The sequence below is a fragment of the Tachypleus tridentatus genome, chromosome 7 (assembly GCF_004210375.1).
Source record: "Tachypleus tridentatus isolate NWPU-2018 chromosome 7, ASM421037v1, whole genome shotgun sequence".
NCBI classification, from domain to species: domain Eukaryota; kingdom Metazoa; phylum Arthropoda; class Merostomata; order Xiphosura; family Limulidae; genus Tachypleus; species Tachypleus tridentatus.
The window spans coordinates 140,208,364-140,228,922 of NC_134831.1; the positions used below are offsets into that span (position 1 = coordinate 140,208,364).

At 33.0% G+C, this 20,559-nt stretch overlaps 1 protein-coding gene across 2 annotated transcripts in view; it reads right to left on the bottom strand.

Annotated features, from left to right (window-relative positions):
- The window catches only part of vir (VIR_N domain-containing protein), a 104,733-nt gene that overhangs the window by 69,461 nt on the left and 14,713 nt on the right, over positions 1 to 20,559 (bottom strand). For both annotated transcript variants that reach the window (XM_076514376.1, XM_076514375.1), the window contains exons 6-10: positions 13,430 to 14,637; positions 11,064 to 11,150; positions 2,884 to 3,023; positions 2,464 to 2,546; positions 1,590 to 1,750 (exon numbers count right to left, since the gene is read on the bottom strand). In XM_076514376.1, coding sequence (XP_076370491.1) covers positions 1,590 to 1,750; positions 2,464 to 2,546; positions 2,884 to 3,023; positions 11,064 to 11,150; positions 13,430 to 14,637 — 1,679 coding nt within the window. The remainder of the gene's footprint in view (positions 1 to 1,589; positions 1,751 to 2,463; positions 2,547 to 2,883; positions 3,024 to 11,063; positions 11,151 to 13,429; positions 14,638 to 20,559) is intronic.

The window sequence follows — 20,559 nt, forward strand, 5'->3', positions numbered from 1 at the left end:
AGAATAAACAAACAGACAAAAGTTAAAGTTAGAAAAAAACATAACTGATAATTCAAAAATGTTATTGTAAAAGTTTGTTTTTTTTGTGATTATTCCTTTTAACTTATGAGTTTCTTAATTTAATCCATGTGCTTCAAAAAAAAATCACACAACATGTATTTTAAATATGCTGGAAAATACAACTACAGCCCTCCCATCAATGAGTAAGTGTTAAGAAAAGTAATTGTTGCTAATATTTGTTTGTTTTTTTAAAGTTGGCCTGGGTTTGCATTTTAAAAAAAAGTAAATAAAAAGTGGTACATAAGCCTGAAAAATGTGAGAAAGACTGCTGTAGATACTGCTTTTTATTCAAATTATAAATATTGTGGCTGCAAAATACACATACTTTAACTCAAAAAAATATTATTTTATCAATTGCTTGGAATTTTATTGTTGTTATATCAAATTTACCAAGTTTCTCTAGTCTTGTATGCTCATCTACTTGCAGTTAATTACCGTTATTCTAATGCAATACCCACAAATTATTTTCTATAAACACAAGTGTTATGATTTGATCTTAATTCAAAAAATAATATTTTCTTGATTTGCCAAATTTCATGTGAAAGTTGGCATATATTGTGTGATAAACAGTTTATTTTACAGAACTTGTGCACCATTCCCAACAGATAAAGAACAGATACCATTTTTAGCATGTAAACAAGATGAGACAGGAAATACAATTCTCACTCATGAAGACAGTATCTTTGACAGATTGTTTATGCAAGTACCACAGAGAAGAGAGTTGTTTACCTTCATATATCATCAAGGAAAACCTTTGCTCTCCTGAATGTAATAATTTTGTTTTTAATAAAGTGCTACACAAAGCAGTGGACAAGGGTTACAGAATTTGCAAGTGATTTTACTCACAGCATTTCAAGTCTATTTTTCAGAACTGCAAAGTTGTTACAGTGTAGAAGACACATCAATATACACCACAGATAATGGAAAACACAATTAAATGTACTATATTTAAATAGTCTTGACTGCATTATTGAACAAGATCATGTGTAGAAGTTATTTTGACATTTATCTAATATTCAACATTTTCAACCTGAATGGCACTTTATTATAATGAACTGTTACTTAGGAGGAAGAATATCAGTTGGCAACACTTACTGCTTAATACGACTATTACACACTCAAGAGTGGGACTGATTATAACAGCTACAAATAACCTGCAGGTGAGTACATAGAGGGTGTTCATCATGATATCATAACTTGAATTTTGAACATTACAATCTACATGAAGGATAACCGCAAGGTTGTACTTTGTCTTGCTTTCAATCATTTTTGGTTTCAATATAATCTATACCTGTATGTACAAAAAACAAATTCAACTTCCAACTAAGATGCATAATTTGATGAAGATTTCTCGAATAAAATAAGAAAAATAACTTTGAAGTAATTTGTAATTGAACAATTTCAACTTCCACCTAAGATAAGTAATTTGATGATTTTTGAATAAAGAAATCTTTATGGATCAGAAAATATATACAAAACAGCAGAGATATACTTAATTACCTAAATATGAAATAGACAACATTACTCACCAGAAGCTTGTCTATAATATGCTTGTCAGTACAGAACAGTGATGCTGCCAGTCTAACGCCAGCTTTCATATGACGCACTTTGTAAGCAGCCTGGGGTTGTCTTAAAGCAGCATTAAAATCAAGTCCTTCGAGAATCCATTCAGTTAAGGTCCGGATAACAACTATGAAGATAACAAAAAACCAAGTGTAGAGCTTCAACTATTTCTTTAGGAACCAGAAATTTGAGCTATGGTTTATAATTTGATTATAATTATTAACAAAACTTAAAGAGTGAGCTGTATGGTCATAATGTCAACTTTAGCCACCAGTCTAGTAACTAGAGCTAACAGACAGGTTTAACAAACCAAGATTTTGAAGTTAATTTGTGAAACATAATGAAATCAACAGTATGGTCTAGCTGCTACTGTGTTTAAAAATAAAGTAAAAAATACATCAGCAACTAAATGTACATTTATTTCAAAATAATACATTTCAGCTTCTTTAGCCAGCAAGTATAGAGCAGTTTAGATACTACATCTACAGCAAAAAAGAACCCCAAAATGGCTTACAATTACCCAAGACAAAAACAAGTAAAATTATTCACATTTTATTGTACGAAAATGTTTTACAAAGTAGAATATAAAACTTTTATTAATTCCAAAACAAAGCATGCTATAAACTATATATATTATATGATAAACTGAATATTTTGGAAAATCATTAACAAACTAATAATCTGCTAATTTTCTCCTTAGAATTTTATCCTTCTTAGCTAACAATACACTTTTTCATATCATTAATCTCACTTTTATTGTATGTGTATTACAAAAAGACAAACAAAAAACTCAACATTTGTGTGAATTTTATCATCATATAATTAAATGCAAATTCAAACCTTGGTACATTTCATGATTCCTTAAGCCACTTAGTCCAGGGTTCAATTGTGTATTTGCTACAGTCTCCATAGCTTCAACCCATCTAAAAAATAAAAAAATATTAAAACTAGATTCTTGTAAGTTTATATACCATTTTGTTACAAACTACTTATTAATAACAAATGTTAAGTTATTTTTGTTTAAGACTTAGTTACAATTTCAACTTCTAAAATTGTTTATTCTACAAAAATTTCTTGCAACCTACATCATTATGGAAGCATAATAGTTGGAATGAACATATCTTTTTATTTCCAATGGGTTTCCTCCATCTTTTATATCATAATTGCCTGCTTAACTTAACCACTAAACCCAATTCAGTGACTACAAAAAAAAAGTATAAAAAATACTGAATTAACTAAGAAACCAATATTTTATCTTACTTTTCAAAATGTTCATTATCCACAAAATGTTCCACAATATCAGTTAGCTTCTGTGATTCTTCTGAAATCCCTTCTTTAGTCACAGAATCTGTTTTCAGTTTTGTTATTTCATACAGTGTTAGAGAAGGATCATGAAAATGCTGTAAATGAAGAAAGAAATTAAAGAGTCATTTTCAGTAATCAGAGGAAAAAAATGAAACTCAAATTCAAACAAATTATAATTTTATATACACATTAGTTTAGAAGAACAGCATGAACATGCATTGCTGGCTATGTTTTTCAAGAAAAATGAACATCTCTCTGTATAATGTACAGCTTAAATACCTAGAAATTTCTTATATTCATGGAATTCGGTAATCTCTTGGAATTAGAACCATCAAAAAATCTTATTTAATAATGTAACACTTACAGTGCAGGAATCGAAACAATAATCCACTGCTGGTTGCACAGACATAAAAATTTATTGTATAAAAACAATATTTCAAGTTCATCCATAAACAGCAAGCTACCTCAATGAAGTCACTTGCCATATAACCTGTTTATATTGTAGAAACGTTTGTGTGACTAACATGAAGGCTGATAAAGCACTGGTTCAATGTAAGAATGATATTGTTAACATGTTCAAAGTTTTATCATGTCCTTCTGAAGACCAGTTAGTTGGTACAGGTTTAGTATGTAAACTTGTACACATTATCTAATAAGAAAATTTACTTTAGAGCTGTAAACATGAATAGTTTTAAGTTTTTACTTATTAAATGTGAGTAAAATGAATATGACATAAACAAAAAGGCAATATTAAGTTGCAAAAATCCAGTGACAAAAAAGATAAAACAATAACCTAATAAATATAATCATGTCACCAATCAATACAAATATTATTGACAGCACCCATCAAAATAATTATCCTGATTTCTAACATTAATATTTTATTGTCAACATAACTAACAAAAGCAAACTACATATATAGCCTAGATCAACAAAAAGTCACATAACTATAAAATAAAGTTTCTATCTTTTGCTTCTTCCTTCTGATTTTCTTGCTGCAATTGCTTAGAAAAGAGAACTTATTTCAAAGAATCATGAACAGGAAGCAATTAAATCCAGAACAAGCTTTTAGTATTAACACCATAAAATATAATGTGAAGTTTATATACACAGACTGGTAACACTGTTTTGGGTGTAACTAGAGAGATTAATACATCTTTTTCAGTCAATGTGTAATACTCAGAAAGAACTAAATTAATTTAACTTGCAGACAAGCACAACCAAAGAAACTTTAAAATTTCCAAAGAAATTATTTGTTGAACACAAAACACCATATACATTAGAGATGCTTGTTTGTTTTTCTTGTTGCAAAGCCACATTGGACTATGTGCTGAACCCACAGATGGGAATTGAACCCCTGATTTTAGCATTGTAAATCTGTAGACTTACCGTTGTACTAGTGGGAGGGGCTACCTTATAGAATGTAAAAAAATTCCATCACCAATACGTTTCAACAACCAAATGTCTTCTATTAATACAGAAAAAGATCTCCCTGTTGCTCAACACTTCAACAAATCCAGTCATTTTATTAATGATGTTACTCTTATTGGAACTGAAACAGGATTCAAAACTAAAGATTATGGAGAGATAAAAGAAATGTATTCAATCCTAATATAATCACTGTTCAACCTTTCTGAATCACTCTAGATTCTGGAATCAGTGATCTCTAATCATGGCTTTCATCCCCATCACAAAAATAACTTTTATTCTTTGTTTATCTCTTTCATGTGGCATGAACACTAACTTTCTAAAACTTAGTATTTATTGAAAATAATTTTCCATACCTATTTTTACAGATCAGTTAGGTTAATCTTTTTTATCAATTAGTCTCCAGGTGTCACCTTTATTTTACTTAAACACTTAAAGTATAGTATTAATTCTTTTTAACCATTTCTAAAGCAAAATATCCCTAACACTTTTTAACATAACACTTTCATTACTGATCATATTGTTCTGGAAATAGAACACATAATACATGAAAAAAATACACCAAATATTTTCTGGAAGACTGCATGATCTTTAAAACATCATTAAACTACCTTTATATATCACTCATTCGATTACACCACCATTCCTAGTCTGCCCTTGAAGGAATGTCCACCTTTCAAAAGGAATTGGGTTAAAGGGTTTTTATCATTTCAGTTAATAAAACTCTTACTCATGAAGTTTAAAAGTGAATATAATCAAGAAACTGCAAAAAAGTAAATTTCTGTACATTCATGTTTGATGATGTAATAAGATGATGTACTTGTAATATGGCTGGAACTTTTTTCTCATACAAGTTTGCAAATTATTAAGCTAGCCATATGAGAGCAATATATTCAATTGCAATGGTGCATCTACAACATATAATGTGAGATAAAACACGCTTTATAATACCAACACATTTGCAATGGGTTACAGGCAAAGGCCATATTATTTCATGTTATGACTTTCATTCAAAATTTTATTGATCTACTATTTTATGAATTTATGTCAATGTGTTTGGAACCAAATTGTAGATTATTATTCAAACTTTAATACTATATACAAGTTAATTTCTTAATTTAAAAGTAAATATCAAAAGAACATATTTAAATATATATTTTAGTAAGTCACGTAGTATTCTGAATACAGCACCAGTTAAAATTAAGTGTTTGTGATGTCAAAATACAAAATCTATAGTTTCATACAAATTAGGAATGCAAATTAATAATATTATCAAGCTAGAATATAAAATATGAATCTCATATCTTTTTTATTTTGTTAAGATATGGCTTATGTACTGAATCAAACACAGTAGCCCTATTCATCTCTTTCCATTTTTAGAAATGGTCCCTCACATACACTTCCTTCAATATGTGACATGTGAATAACTAATCAACAGCTTAGAATGTTCCCAGAGTGGCCTTCTCTTCCATTTTAATTTTTAACAGGGCTACCACATTCTTTCAATCCAGGATTTCAATGAGATAGGTTGTGTCTTTAGTCTGCTCAAAGTTTCATATTTTTAAAAATCTAAATACATCTTACTTACTAAGCTTAATAATTTATAGTGAAATTCTATGGTATAAATACAGTTATTTATGAATTTTTGGTTATTCAAGTGTATGTGTGTATATATAAAACCTTAAAAAATTTTGTGTGAAATTTTAAAAGGCTTAGCAATCTATGTCCAGCAGCAACCGAGTACAAAGGTCATAGTGAGAAGAGATGTTTGCTTTACTTCTTGATTTATTGTTACATATTTTAAGAGAAATAATTATAATTCAGAAAAAGAGAAAGGATTTAAAATGCTTTTAATGTTATTTAATCAATAATGTATGTTCCATTGTTATTAATTACTTCCTGCCAATGATTCACAAACTTCTGAATGCCACTTCTATAAAATTCCTGGGGTTTGGAGGAAAAGAATGTAGAGAGAGTTGTTTTGACAATTTCGTGTGTTCCAAGCTCTTTTCCATCAAGATAGTTCTACAAACTTCAGAACAAATGATAATAAAATGGACCAAGGTCTAGAGATTAAGGAGTATGTGGAAGTTTCTCCCAGTCCAGCTCTTCAATTGTTGCAGATGTAATCCTTGTTGTATGGGGCCTTGCATTATCCTGATGTAACACAACACCTTTAAAACTGATAAAAACAGACCTCTTTAGTTTCAGTGCAATATTCAAATGCTCTAACTGTTGACAACAGAAGTCTGATGTAATCATTACATTGAGTGGCAGCAACTCAAAGTGGATCATACCAATAATATCCCACCAAGTGCTTAGCAAGACCTTCCTAGGGTGGAGTTCCAATTTGGGCTCTGCTTTAGCTAATTTACCTGCACTGAGCCATTGTCTGCTGCACTTAACATTTTTATAAAATACCCCTTTTTCATCTCCAGTCACTAACCCATCCAAAAAAGGTGAGTTACCTTCACCAGAGTGCAGAGAAGTGCAAATGTCCACTCTAAGGTTGGCTTCTGTCAAATCATAGGGGACCCATTTTCCAAGTTTTGACACCTCTCCAAGTTGTTGCAGATGACAGTGAACCATTGAATGGGTTGAATTAAGCTTCTGTGTTAGTTATTCAACTGTTACAGCACAATCTTCATCGAGTGTACCCAGCAGCAAGTCATCATTAAACTCAACAGGATTACCTGAATGTGGCACATCACTTAAGCTGTAGCCACCTGATCTGGACTTCTGAAACCACTTTTGACATTTTCTTTCACTGAGAGACTCTGCACCATAAACATCTTGAATGTTTTGTGTAGTTTCTGCTGCACTATTGCCTTTTTCAAACTCATAAAGCATTATATGCTTAAAGTACTCCTCAGACACATCCATCTTCATAAGGGTTTATTTGATTAATGATCTGATTAATTGGCTTAGTTTATTTTATTTGTCAGAACATTTTATACATGTCCTACTACATATTTTAGTCATTAAAACCTTCTACATAGAAAGAAATTATGATGCACTTTCTATATTAAACTTTCTGACAATACTTATGGGATGACCTGATAGTAATAATCTATGTACATATATATAATGTAAAATAATTGAAATGTGGCTGCATATTACAAAATATTAGTCCACTAAAGAACAGCCAAGACAGGGAAAACTAAATGTCAGTTTTATATTACCGGATAGGTAACATGACTGCATATGCACCACATCAAGGCAGGTAATGTAATGTTAGCTAGACATGACTAGAAAGTCAATACAATAAAAAATAATAAATATACATGTACATGTTCATGTATAGCATTATGAAACTTAAGCTTAGACTAAACATTTGTATTTTCATGCTATAATATGTAGCCACTCTAGAACGAGAAAAGCATAACTTATATTTATTTTCTAATATTTTTTTGATAGTTGTGAGGTTAGTTGAGTAACAGACCCCACATAGTTAAAGTATAATTGATAACAAAATATAAAGTCTTACTGAAAACAAACATTTGAAATGTATTTAGGAGGTTTTAGAGATTACACAAATAATAAAGATTTTTGGGATGAAGAATTGTTTTTAATCATAACATGCAATCACTTTGCACTCAGACTAGTAACAAAACAAATTTTATTTTCACAAACAAATTCTTTGTAAAAACATTTCATTAAAAAATCTGATTTTTTACATACAAAATACTTGAATCTGGAATAAATGTCTATCAAATTTTGTGAAGAATGTTTTTAAGCTTGTTCTAAGAAAAATGTGAAATGATTCTAAGTAGCATAAGGTTTATTGAGAAAAAAATAATTTAATGTTATTTCTTGCTTATTGAAAACTTTCAATAACTTAATCTATTATGTAAAATGGGATATATGTTATGGAAAACAATATATAACAGTACTTTGTCTACAACACCGTGAAAATGCAATAGCATTATTTTGTCACTACCATTACATTTCCTGCATCATTAACACATGCTCCATTATTTTGGATTCCACTGCCAACTTTCTTCTGCTGTTTCTGTTACTTCACTTCTACTATAAGCCTTAAAATTCACTTTCAGTGACAATATTATAGCAGTAATTTCTGAACAAATAAATACAATGTATTATATCAGAAAATATTTATAAACAAAACAACAAAAGATACATAAATGAAACCAGTTCTTCTAATTAGGAGTAGTTTTAAGAAACTCCCAGTACAAAGAAAAACATACTAAAAAATTCTGCTTGTCCCACACATAACGACCTATTTGCTCCCCTCATCATTCCACAAGAAACACAAAAAAGTAACAATTTTTTGTACTTTCTTTTTATCTAACAGAGAAAATGACAATACAAATTCTGAGATACATTGTAATAAATTTACTATTATATATTTATTTTTATTTTCAATGTTTGTTTTACTTAAATATATATTTAGAAATGCATGTAATTTATACTGTTAAGTGTGTATTGCAAAATGTCTGCCTACTCACTAAGTATGTAGAAGATTCAGGAAAGTAAGAATCAACAATACATGTTTCATTAAAGCACTAGCATATTATCAGTATTAGTGCCAATTAAAATTTGAGAACTTTGCCTAACATTTACAAAATGTCATTCCAAGAAACTACATATTGTTTTTTGCTACAATTGGTATACTATAATCCTCAGAAGCTGTAATTGTGATTAACACTTATTAATTGATAAGCTACAGATATTTGATTAGGAATGTTTATAGATTTCAAATATTACAAAACATTCAACTTCAGCAAATTGACATCAGACATTAATATTTTTACAAAAACATTACATAACTTCAGGCACTGAAAAAGCAGCACGAGACCAGTGAAGAATACAGAGCTAGCTAGCTCCCTTGTTAAGTGAATTGAGTCAATGTTAACTTGAAATTAATTCACTCATAGTGAACCCTCAATAAGATATTAAGGCAGTTTCAGATCAATAATAAGACTTAATATTATTACTTAAGTTTGTAAACCCTTTGTATGCAAATCATTATTTGTATCACCTATTTATAATAACTGTTGTTATAAACTGTATTATTGTTCCTATATTAAAATATATTTGTATTAAGAGAGAAAACTGTGTGTATCAATCTTGTCAGCAAATAGAAATACAGAAACTGGATACTTACTGACACTTATTTAACTTTTAATCTAAAAGACAATTTAACTCAGTTTCAGGCTATCTGAAATTGTAATACATAATATAATAAATTGATGGTTAATGTCTGACATTTGAATCAGCAATTTGATTATCAAAGTTTTCTCGAATCACCCTCCTTTGAACAACTAGAAAAATGTAACAAAAGTGAAGTGCTCAAAACTGTCAAAAGTTTAAAATTAAAAGATAAGAAATCAATAAGAAAAAAATGAACTAAAAATGTATTGTTGGTTTACTAGTCAATGATGATATATTATTTCTCTAAGGAAGCACTAGAAGAATACTTTAGTGTCTCTACTTGACAATCAGAGTTAAGTGATAAAGATAAATTAGAAATTCGACTAAAACTCAATCAAATTGAGCCAAGAAAGAACAAGGTCATACAAAAGCCAAAAAAAGAGACCAAATAAGCTCATATCAAAGTGAAAGGAGAAAGTAAACATTTTGAAGCCTAACAGGCTCATATCAAATCTGAAAGAAAAAGTAAAAACCTGAAGCCCAAACAAGCATTACTGAAGATGAGAAACAAATTAGGCTGAAAAAAAAAAAATGGAAATTAGGCTCAATCCCAATTGACCACGAAAATAAATGACAAGTTTGATTGCAACCAATATATTAAAGGACCATCATTAAATAATAATGAAGTTGATAAATACTTCCAGCATTTTAAGAAGGTTGCTCAAATCATGGAATGTTGTATGTTTTGAATTTGATGCAAATCTATATGAGGACTAGCTAGCTGTCCCTAATTTAGCAGTAAAAGACTACAGAAATGGCACCAGTAATCAACGCTCATTGCCAACTCTTGAGCTACTATTTTACCAATAAATAGCAAACATGTGGTGGGACAAGGATTCAAACCCATGACTTTCAGATTGCAAATCAAGCACCTAACCAACTGACCATACCATGCTGCAGTATTTTAAAAGTTTATAAAATGACAGTACATAAATGCTTTATACAGAGTGTGAGATTGTGAAAGATTGTTAGCACAAAATGTAGAGCAGATATACGCTTTTACATTTAACTATCAGAAATGAAAGAAAGACTAATGGGAAATATTTTTTTTTAGTTACAAGATGATGCAACATTAATTCTTAACTTGTGTGACTGAAATTTCATCAAACCATTAATTTGTATTTCACCACGAAAAGAGAAGTACAGTGCTCTAAATAAAATTATGCTTAAATCAATAGGGGTGTGGAGATGGGTCTCAGATACATTTTAGAAACCTTAATTCTGATCAGTTTAAAGCAATGTTATAATTTTGAACTTTACAGTTAACTAACTGATGTACTTGTTCATAAAATGGGTGATATAAAAGGGGAAGATCTTAATGCCAATTCTTGCCCTTTGAGAGGGGTGGGGTGTTAAAGGTACAATACCTTTTCCAAATAACAGTTCATACATTATTACAAATAATAATCTAAAATAAAAATCTAATAAAATTACTAGTGGTAAGTAAGCTACAACCTTAACTATCACACATTCCTTCCTGCTCTAAAGACATCATTCAATACATTGTTTTGTTTAATGAAATCAGAGTTTACCTGTAATGGAGTGAATTCACATTGATATGGATTGAAACTGGCCATGTAATTCCAAGTGTCATCACCAAGGTCATAGTCAATATCCACCTAATTGTAATTGGTGTAAAAAAAAATTAACACAATTTACAAAATCTGTTTTCTTATTCTCCAAAATAATTTTGGATTAAAGTTACTTTACTTAAGCCTTATTAGGCTTATTACCAATATGAATTAGCTTATTCCATAAAATACACACAACTTGTACATGCATGTATTGTATCAGAAAAAAATCTGGGTACAAAGTATAAACAGACATCTTCTCACAAGTTTGCAAAATGAAGTGCTGTTTAGGCTTACATATATATATATAGAGAGAGAGAGACAGAAAAAGCATTAGGTCTAGCAGATTAATTTTACAACTGTGTACTACAACTTCAAACCAGCAGAGAGCCAAGTTGTACATAAAAAGTCCACTTATGGCTAATAATGCTAACTTACAGTCTAAAATTTTAAATTATACCATTCTAACTGAATGGCAGAACATATAATATCTACCACATATTTTAGAGCTAGGTAATAAACAATATATTACATAAACAATAACTTGCCTCCTTAAAATGTGAAATGAGTGAAATTATTTTACAAAATTTAATTTTAACAGCAGATCTTTCCAGCAACCCAAAGACCACCAACAGTTGGACACATGCCACTGGAGACTGTCATCCTGTCTTTCCATTTTGTTTATTTGTATAATTCTTAGCAATGTTGAAATGCTTAACAACTTTCAAATATTAGATATTTGGGGTTTTGTGGCAACTTTTTCCACATACAATTATAAAAAGAAAACTTTCTTCAAACACTTCTACAACTCATTCTAACTTCAAACATATCTTACATTTCTGCCTTTATTTCTGGGTATATATTTATATATTTTTTAACTGATTTGATACTGAAATTCATCAAACAATACTATTGTCCCATCTAAACTAACAGCTGGAACAAAATTCTCTGATGTTCTTTAATACACTTTTAAACAATACAATACTGAGATTTCATTTTAACATATACAACAGTAACTTGTGCTTTAAGTCTTCAGAATTTAATTATAATTTAATTTTCCTACTTTCTTATTAAACATATATATATATATATATAATCTATTTTTTAAAGTTCATTTGTGACCCTTTGACACAATCTGATGACTCAATTTTGTTTCCCAAACCATGGGTTGAGAAACATTGATATATCTATCCTAGCCTATCTACTGATATTTGAAATATACCTGTCAGAAGTCCTTAAACAAATTCATTTTCACTCATAAAAAACAAGCATTTTAATTTCATATAAAAATGGTTATAATACAATAAAGCAGCATCTTAATTCTAAAAAAAAATATTGTAATGTAATATTTTAAACCAAAAAGTATTTCAGATTAATTTCCTCTCAAGGTAATAGAGATCTTTACTATGCTTTCACTATAAGAATAAATCTCTCATAATTATGTTTAAAACAACTTGCTTAAATGAAAATACTTAATTAAGATAATCAATATAAAATTGTATTTAATTCATTTCAGTAAATTAGATGAATCTATTAATACCAAGAACTAAATAAAGTGTACTTAAAATGTTGACAGCAAGAAATGTAAAAAACAAGTACGATATAATAGCAGTCATGACAACAACCAATAAAAGCTACCTTCTTCACACAACAGTAACATGGTTCAAACAACACTGGTAAGAGCCCTTAGGCTTGGATGTAATGATGCTATTTCTTTATTACCAAACAGCTCAAGAAACTTTATAAAACCAGAAAATGTTACATTTTAGCATGTTTAAGAAGAAGAATAAATGATATTCAAATGTAGGTTTTTCTTAGTGAGAATAGCCTATTCTGATACTAAACAGAGTTAAAAATGGTTTACAAAAAAATAAACTTCATGCATTCAAATTACATAATGGATATACTTTTGTATGTCCTATCTTCAAATGATAAATAGAATTTAGTACATAAACATAAACAATCACATGTTTGTGATTAAATATTAAATACTACTAAGTACCATAATATAGATTGCACATAAATTGATTGAACATTTTAAGGTAAGCACTGAACAATGCAAGGAAAGGATTAACATTAATAACATATATATTTTAGACTGATCATTTGTAAAACAGTATTAAGCAACACTAGAATATTAAACACCCATTTGAAGATCAAATACATCACTGCAGCATTTATATCCACTAAAATAACATTAGGTAGCCACAGCACTACTAAGTTTTAACACAACACTATTCTTGCCACATCAAGATATAATGTTTGGAATACCTGAAACTAAACATAAATATTCCAACTAATGTCTTATAGTAACTGAGAAATCTCACCATATCTAATGCCCTTTCTTCACCATCTGACATGTATTCTTCTTCACTAACAATTTCTTCATACCCATCATCATCTTCAACAGGTTCTCCCTCTTGAAGTTCCCCCTCAGATAGATTATAAATGTGTTCTGGAGGGGACTGTTCAGGTGTAAGAACTTCAAAAGCCTCCCCTTCTGTATTAGATGCAGGTGCAACTTGTTCTGATGATTGCGCAGAAGGTTCATTATCATCTTTTGGAGTTCTAGGCCCACTACTCAATTTCTCTGGTTCTCCAGGGAAAGCAGCATCAGGAGTACGAGGCCGAGGGTGCCTGGAAGGGGAAGGCGGAGGAGAAGAAGGACGCCTACTTTCTGGTCTATGCTGAGATCCACGACTTTCACGACTAGAATCCCTTGACCTAGAACTTGATCTTCTATCACGCCTAGAGTCTCTACCTCTGTCACGATCTCTTCCTCTTTCTTTACTGCGTTCTTTTCCCCTTTCTCTATCCCTATCTCGGTCACGATGACGATCACGGCTACTGGATTCTCTACCTCTATCACGGTCTCTGTCTCTACTATACCTGTCTGTAACATCTGGAGAGTGTCTCTCCCAGCTACTGCCTCTTTCTCTGTGATCTTTATCTCTTCGTTTTAATTCTTTTTCAAATCGATGACTCCCTTCACTTTCTCTGTATTCATGTATACGAGAATCCTTTTCCCATTCTAGTTCTGTAACAGGTGGCCTATGTTCATGTTCTACAGGCTGATTGTACAGGGGGTGCTCATGTTGAATATCATGCATGTTCGGATGCTGAGTTTCCCAGGTGGAAGTGGGATTTGCATAAGTCTCTGCTTGGTAAGTTTCTGGAGGCTGAAATGAGTGTTCTTGAGCTGGCCAAGCTTTTGTGTAACTTGCAGTATCATAATGATTGTAAGTGGAAGCTGGAGGTGGAACTGGAGCTGCAGGAGGGACTGCTGTTGATGCTACTGTATGATGTTCAGCGAAAGATGTAGCAACTGGTTCACTGTATTTTATTGTCATAGGCTGTTCTACAGGACAAATCGAAGGAGGAGGAGGAGGTTCACCATACAAGGGAGGTTCCCTAGTAGGCTGAGGAGGTGGTTGTTCTGGTAACACTTCTTGGTGAGAAACTGGTTGTTCCCAGGTAACAGATGTAACTATTGGTTCTGAACGTTGAGGCTCATAAGTGTCAACAGTTTTGTTTGCTGAAATATTAGAAAGGAAATGTCAGAATTTTCAAAAAACAATTTTATTTAATAGCTACCAAATATATATTTCACAACAAGTGAATGTATTTCACTAATTTGAAAATATCAATACAACTTTAAAGTCTTCAAGCTCAAATACAAAATATGCCTATACATAAAATAATTTCAAATACTTCATTTAGATGTTTCATTTCAGACCTTGTATATTTTAATGGTCTCATTTTAAGTTTTACATATCTTTAACCTTTATCATTGTAAGGAAGTACATTCATTTTATGCCAATAAATTGTCAACACTGTAAATATATAAAAAAAAGGTTCATATAATCCGACACCATACATTACACAGTTATTACATAGATACAGGATCAAAGTTAATGCAGTTTTTATAACTGTTGCTTCCTTCACTTTCTAATCTGGCCAAATTTGAGAAAATACATTTTTTATATAGACCTTGTATTTATTACAAACATACAGTACATGACCAAAATCAAATAATATTTGTAACTGTCAGTTCTTTCACTGAATGTATAAAGAAATTTAAAGTCCATTTACCATTTAACTTTAGTTTTTTTTGTCATGAAATAATACCAAAGAGGTTAAAGACAGTAGTATTTTACAACTTGCTGAATGTAATAGCTTATTACTAAGCATTCAATTTCCATTTTCAAATCCAATTAAATAAATTTCAATAATACTTTAAGAATTGCAATTTGTTTCATGTCTTTTTCTAAAAAACACAATGCAAGAAAGTTAACATTTTCTTACACTGAAAATGGAATTCCAATAGGTACTTATATCACTCACACAAAGCATTCTCAGTCTTCTTTCTACCCCCTAATTATTATTTAAAATGTTTAATACTCACCACACCAGTCTATGTACCACACAAATTTTGCACCATTTTTGAGCATGTATATAGCATGTGACCAATCCCCACCAATAGTATTGCACCATCTATTTTGAGAATTGTCAAAAACTAAAATGATTAACACCGGCAGTGGGGAAGAGAATTGGAAATACATTTTCAGTGTAAGTAGATGTTAACTTCTGATACTGTCTTACACAAAGCTAAAATCCTACACAGAGAACGTTGAAAGACTAGTGTAGGCATATAACAGTGAAACCAAGTTGAAAGTGACTACTTATAAATAATTGGTGGGCTCAGAGACAAAACTAAATTGGGCATATGGGGCAACATACTGCTTCTGAAACAGGTATGCTCTTTAACCCATGAGAAGAAAATGAACATGATATGGATTGCACCTCTAAGAATGAACTAAGCTTGTGTACTTTCTTTTTCTCTGCCATATCATATTCATTTTCTTGAGAGTTTGAATCATCCTCCATCACACAAAGCTTACTGGAAAACAACCAACTCCCGTAGGTAAAGGGCCACTCTATGAAATGAAAATTGAAAGCTTATTCGAAACTCACATGAATAAAAACAGCAAGTCAAAGGACGGTTTTCCAAAATGCAAAAAAAAACATCTTGCCATGACCAGATATCTACTCAACCTCAGATGAACAGACCAGGCTCCACAACCCATCACTGGCATTAGGGATCTAAGAATCACCCAGATAAAAACCAAATTAGAGTAACATAAACATAGTGGCTGTGGTATGTGAACCATGTGATATATGTATATACCACAAACTTCAACCAGAAGTAAACAAAATGTCATACATCAAGCAATCAAAATTATGAAGAGGAAGTGAGCATTTGGCTGAAACTGAAAAAACTTCTAAAACCACTATAGGAACAAGAAGTTAAACAAATTGAATCTGACATTACACGGTTGTGTTTTTGTTTCAACTCAATTGTAAGAACAGGGTGATACCCATAACCAGTACTAATAGCAGAAAATCCTAACTCACTCAACCATATACTGCTGTGAAGACACACCCTGCACCGAAAATTACAAGAAAGATGTGAAAAATGTTCTCAACCATAAAAACAGGGTATGTAAGTTCTGTTGTCAGTATTATGAGGCAGATCAAGTCTTTGAAAGCAGGACCTTAGAAGCAGGGATGGAAACCTCCTACAATCAAAATTAACATATAGAGTGGCTTGTACTGTAATCAACAGTGGAAATGGGGGTTGGGGTCACCTTGACCCCAGGATTACAAGACAAATCTCACATAGGCTGTCCTGCTCCAACTGACGTTATTTCACAATTTGAGTACTGCTTAGCTTCTCTGTGATCCAGGGCAAGAGAAATGGCATATAGATCAGCATTGAACACAGAAACTGCAGAGGGGATTCTGTGTGCAACCACAGAATCACAACAAACCATGGCAGAGCCCACACAGTCATCTGATTTCAAACCATCTGTATAAATGGAAATGGAAAGATGGTTTTAAAGATGTTCAGCAAATAACAGACAGTATCTCCAGTTGGAAGTGTCTGCTTTTCTCAGGTGACTTAAAGATAGGTCACATTTCGGGACTGTAAGAAGTCATGATGGGGTGGGCTGACCAGTAGATACAGCAATGTTATCCAAAAACAGACCCAATTCATCCAACTGCACCTGGATACGTAGGCCAAAATGATTCAAAAGTGATCGCCTGTTTTGAAAAAGGAAAACACAATCCCACATTAGATGTTTTGGTAAGGAACAAAGTTTCAAAGCATACAGAAAAGACAGCTGCAAATGGCAGAGGTGCAAAGGAGGTTCATAAGACTCTATGTAGAAGCTCTGAACTGGAGAAGTGTGGAAAGTCCTGGTGCAGAGCTGAAGTCCATGATGATAAACAGGGTCCAGCATCCTTAAGGCCAAGGTCCTGGCAAAGCCATAGACCAGTGATCCATAGTCTAGTTTCAATCAAATAAGAGCACAATATATCTTTAGTATAGAACATTGATCCGCTCCCCAAGTGGTGAAAGAGAGAACACAGAGGATGTTCATTGCTCTTGTACATGTGACCCGTAGCTTCTTGATGTGTGGTATAAAGATCAATTTACAGTCAAAGATAAGCCCCAAGAACTTTGTCTCAGGGACCACAGGTAGCACAACTTCACCGATACAGAGTTTAGGATTAGGGTGAATACCCTGTTGGCAGCAAAAATGCATGCAAATGATTTTAGAGAGAGAGAGAAGTTGAAACCATTTGCTATGGTCCACTTCAGTAAATGATTGAGGGCAGTCTGTAGCTGTTGCTCAATATACTTCACGTTCGATGAGTGACTCGAGATGTGAAAGTCATCGACATAAAGCCTGTTTGCAACAGTAAGACGAAGTTGTTCAGTGATGGCATTAATCTTTATACTGAAAAGTGTGACACTTAAAACACAGCCCTGTGGGACACCAAGTTCCTGTAGAAAATAACGGGAAAGTATCGAACTGACATGAAGTTGGAATCATCTGTCCATTGTTTAATAATAATGGATAAATGGCCATGTAACCCATATATATGGAGGTCTCACAAAATGCCATACCTCCATGTTGTGTCATAAGCCTTCTCAATGTCAAAGAATATTGATACAAGATGTTGTTGCTAGAGCAAAGCTTCTCTGACTGATGTTAAGTCAAATCAGATGGGCCATGGTAGAGGGCTGTCATCGGAACCTTCACTGGGCAAGAGGAGGTTGTTTGATTCAAGGAACCAAACAAGATGAGCATTAACCATCTAAGGTCTTACAGAGACAGCTTATCAAAGCACTTGGATGGTTGTTTGAAGGAATCTTGGAATCCCTCCCAGGATAGAGAAAGGTAAGACAACAACCTGGCACCAGGCATCAGGAAAAACATTCTCCTAGCAGATCTGATTAAAAACAACCAGAAAAATAACAAAAGAAGCAGGAGATAGATGGTGCAGCATTTCATAGTGTACATCATGAGGCCCGACCGATGTACTGCCAGACCAATGATGGGCCAGTTTCCACCAGTGTAAAGGGACAATTATAGTCATAGAGCCAATCAGCCAGAAAGGAAAGAGGTGATCGCTCTATCCAAGTCTTGATGGCTAAGAAGGTGGAGGATAGAGCAGAAGTGCTAGATACCTGGCAAAAACTTTCACCTGGAGTATCAGCAATGCTCTGGGTATCAGCTACTTCCTTGCCATCAGAGAACAAGATTGAGAGGGGGACAGAATTATATTGCCCACTGACCTATCGAATCTTGTCCCATATTACTTTGGAACTGGTGGTAGAAAATATGCTGATTGTGAACTTAATCCAAAAGTCCTTCTGGCTTTGACATCTTGCCCACCGAGCATGAGCATGGGATTGCTGGAAAGTGATGAGGTGCGAGAATGTGGGATACCTATGAAGAGTACCTCAGGCCAGCTTTTGAGCCTTCTGTGCCATGTGGCAGACAGGATTCCACCACAGACAAGGATATTTTGGAAAATGTGTCAAGGTTTTTGGAATACATTGAACAGCTGCTTGTATAATACAGTCAGTTACTGCTGCCACAGTAATCTATTGATGTCTTGCAGATGATGGCAGGATCAAGTTCTGCGAGAGCAGTGAAGGAGGGCCAACTTGCTTGATCCAGCTTCCACCAGGGCACGTGGGTCGGGTGGCATCAACCACGGCCAATCTCTCTCAAAAGTATAGGAAAATGATCACTGCCTAGTGGATTATTGTCAACCCTCCATGAAAAATGGGAGAATAATGAAGGGGAGCAAACCGAGAGATCAATAGAGGACTGACTAGGTGCGTGAAAATAAGTGGAAGAACAAGCATTGAAAAGAGAAAGGTTGTGATCAGAGAGCATACGCTCTACAGAGCAACCCCTCCCATCAATAACAGCTCTTCCCCAGAGGGGATGATCTCCATTAAAGTCCCCCAGGATTAGAAAGGGAGATGGCAACTGTTCAATGAGAGCATCAAGGTCTGATAGATCATATGTCTCTCCAGGTGACAGGTAGAGAGAATAAACAGTGACGGTATGACCCAAGGAAACACGGATGGCTACAGCCTCCAAGGGTGTGTTGAGTGACAAAGACAGAGTGGGCACCTGCTGATAAACCAACAGTGCCACCCCTCCATGTACTAGTCCATCACACAGCCTGTCATTTCTGTACAGAGAAAACTGCCAAAAGGTGACTGTATCATCAGGGTTCAGAAATATATCCTGTAAGAAAAGACATACAGGATGGTAGGAAGCAATCAGTGATTTCATGTCATCCAGATTAAAATGTGAACCTTAGACAGTTCCATTGTATCAAGGTGGCCATTTTTATTTATGTGTAGGCAAATTGGGTGGAGAGCTCTTCTGTTTACAACCACATCTTTTTTCTTTATTGTCTTTATTTGAGAGAGGTCTGTTTACCTCCATGGATCCTGTCCTGGGTTGACTGGACAGGTCTTTGTTGTTAGAAGAGGATTCCATCAACTGAGGATGTGAACAAATGATCGTTTTGCATCTTGGGGTGGGAGAAGAAGATGAACCAAATGAAATGCCCATACCCGGAACCAAAGGAAGTGGATCTTGGGGTTTGGTGGAATGTATGTTAGGGACAGAGATGAGTGTTGACTTTGATTCATCAACTTTTTAACCAAGGAGGTCAAAAGACTTTTCATTTGGTTTGAGAATGATTCTTTTGGAGGCACAGAGATCTGTCTGCACTCCCACTGCAGTAGAGGAACGAAGTGCAGCAGCATACGTCTGAGATGAAGAGGAAATAATGAGAATTCTGGTAACATTAACAGCATAAATATTTCATCAGTGATATCTGCAATCTAGGAAGAAAAGGAAGCATTTTATACACCACATACCTGATTTAACAGTCATAAAAAAGTGTGTGGAAAATGAGATATCCTATAGAAGTGAAGAGTGTGACAGACCAAAATAAATGAATCCAATTTTATTTTCCTTGATTGTATTCTTCCACAAAAACATTGTCATGTTGAAAATGAGAAAAAATTGTTGGCTAAAGGTGTGAATCTAGCTATTTGGAAATTAAGGCCTGT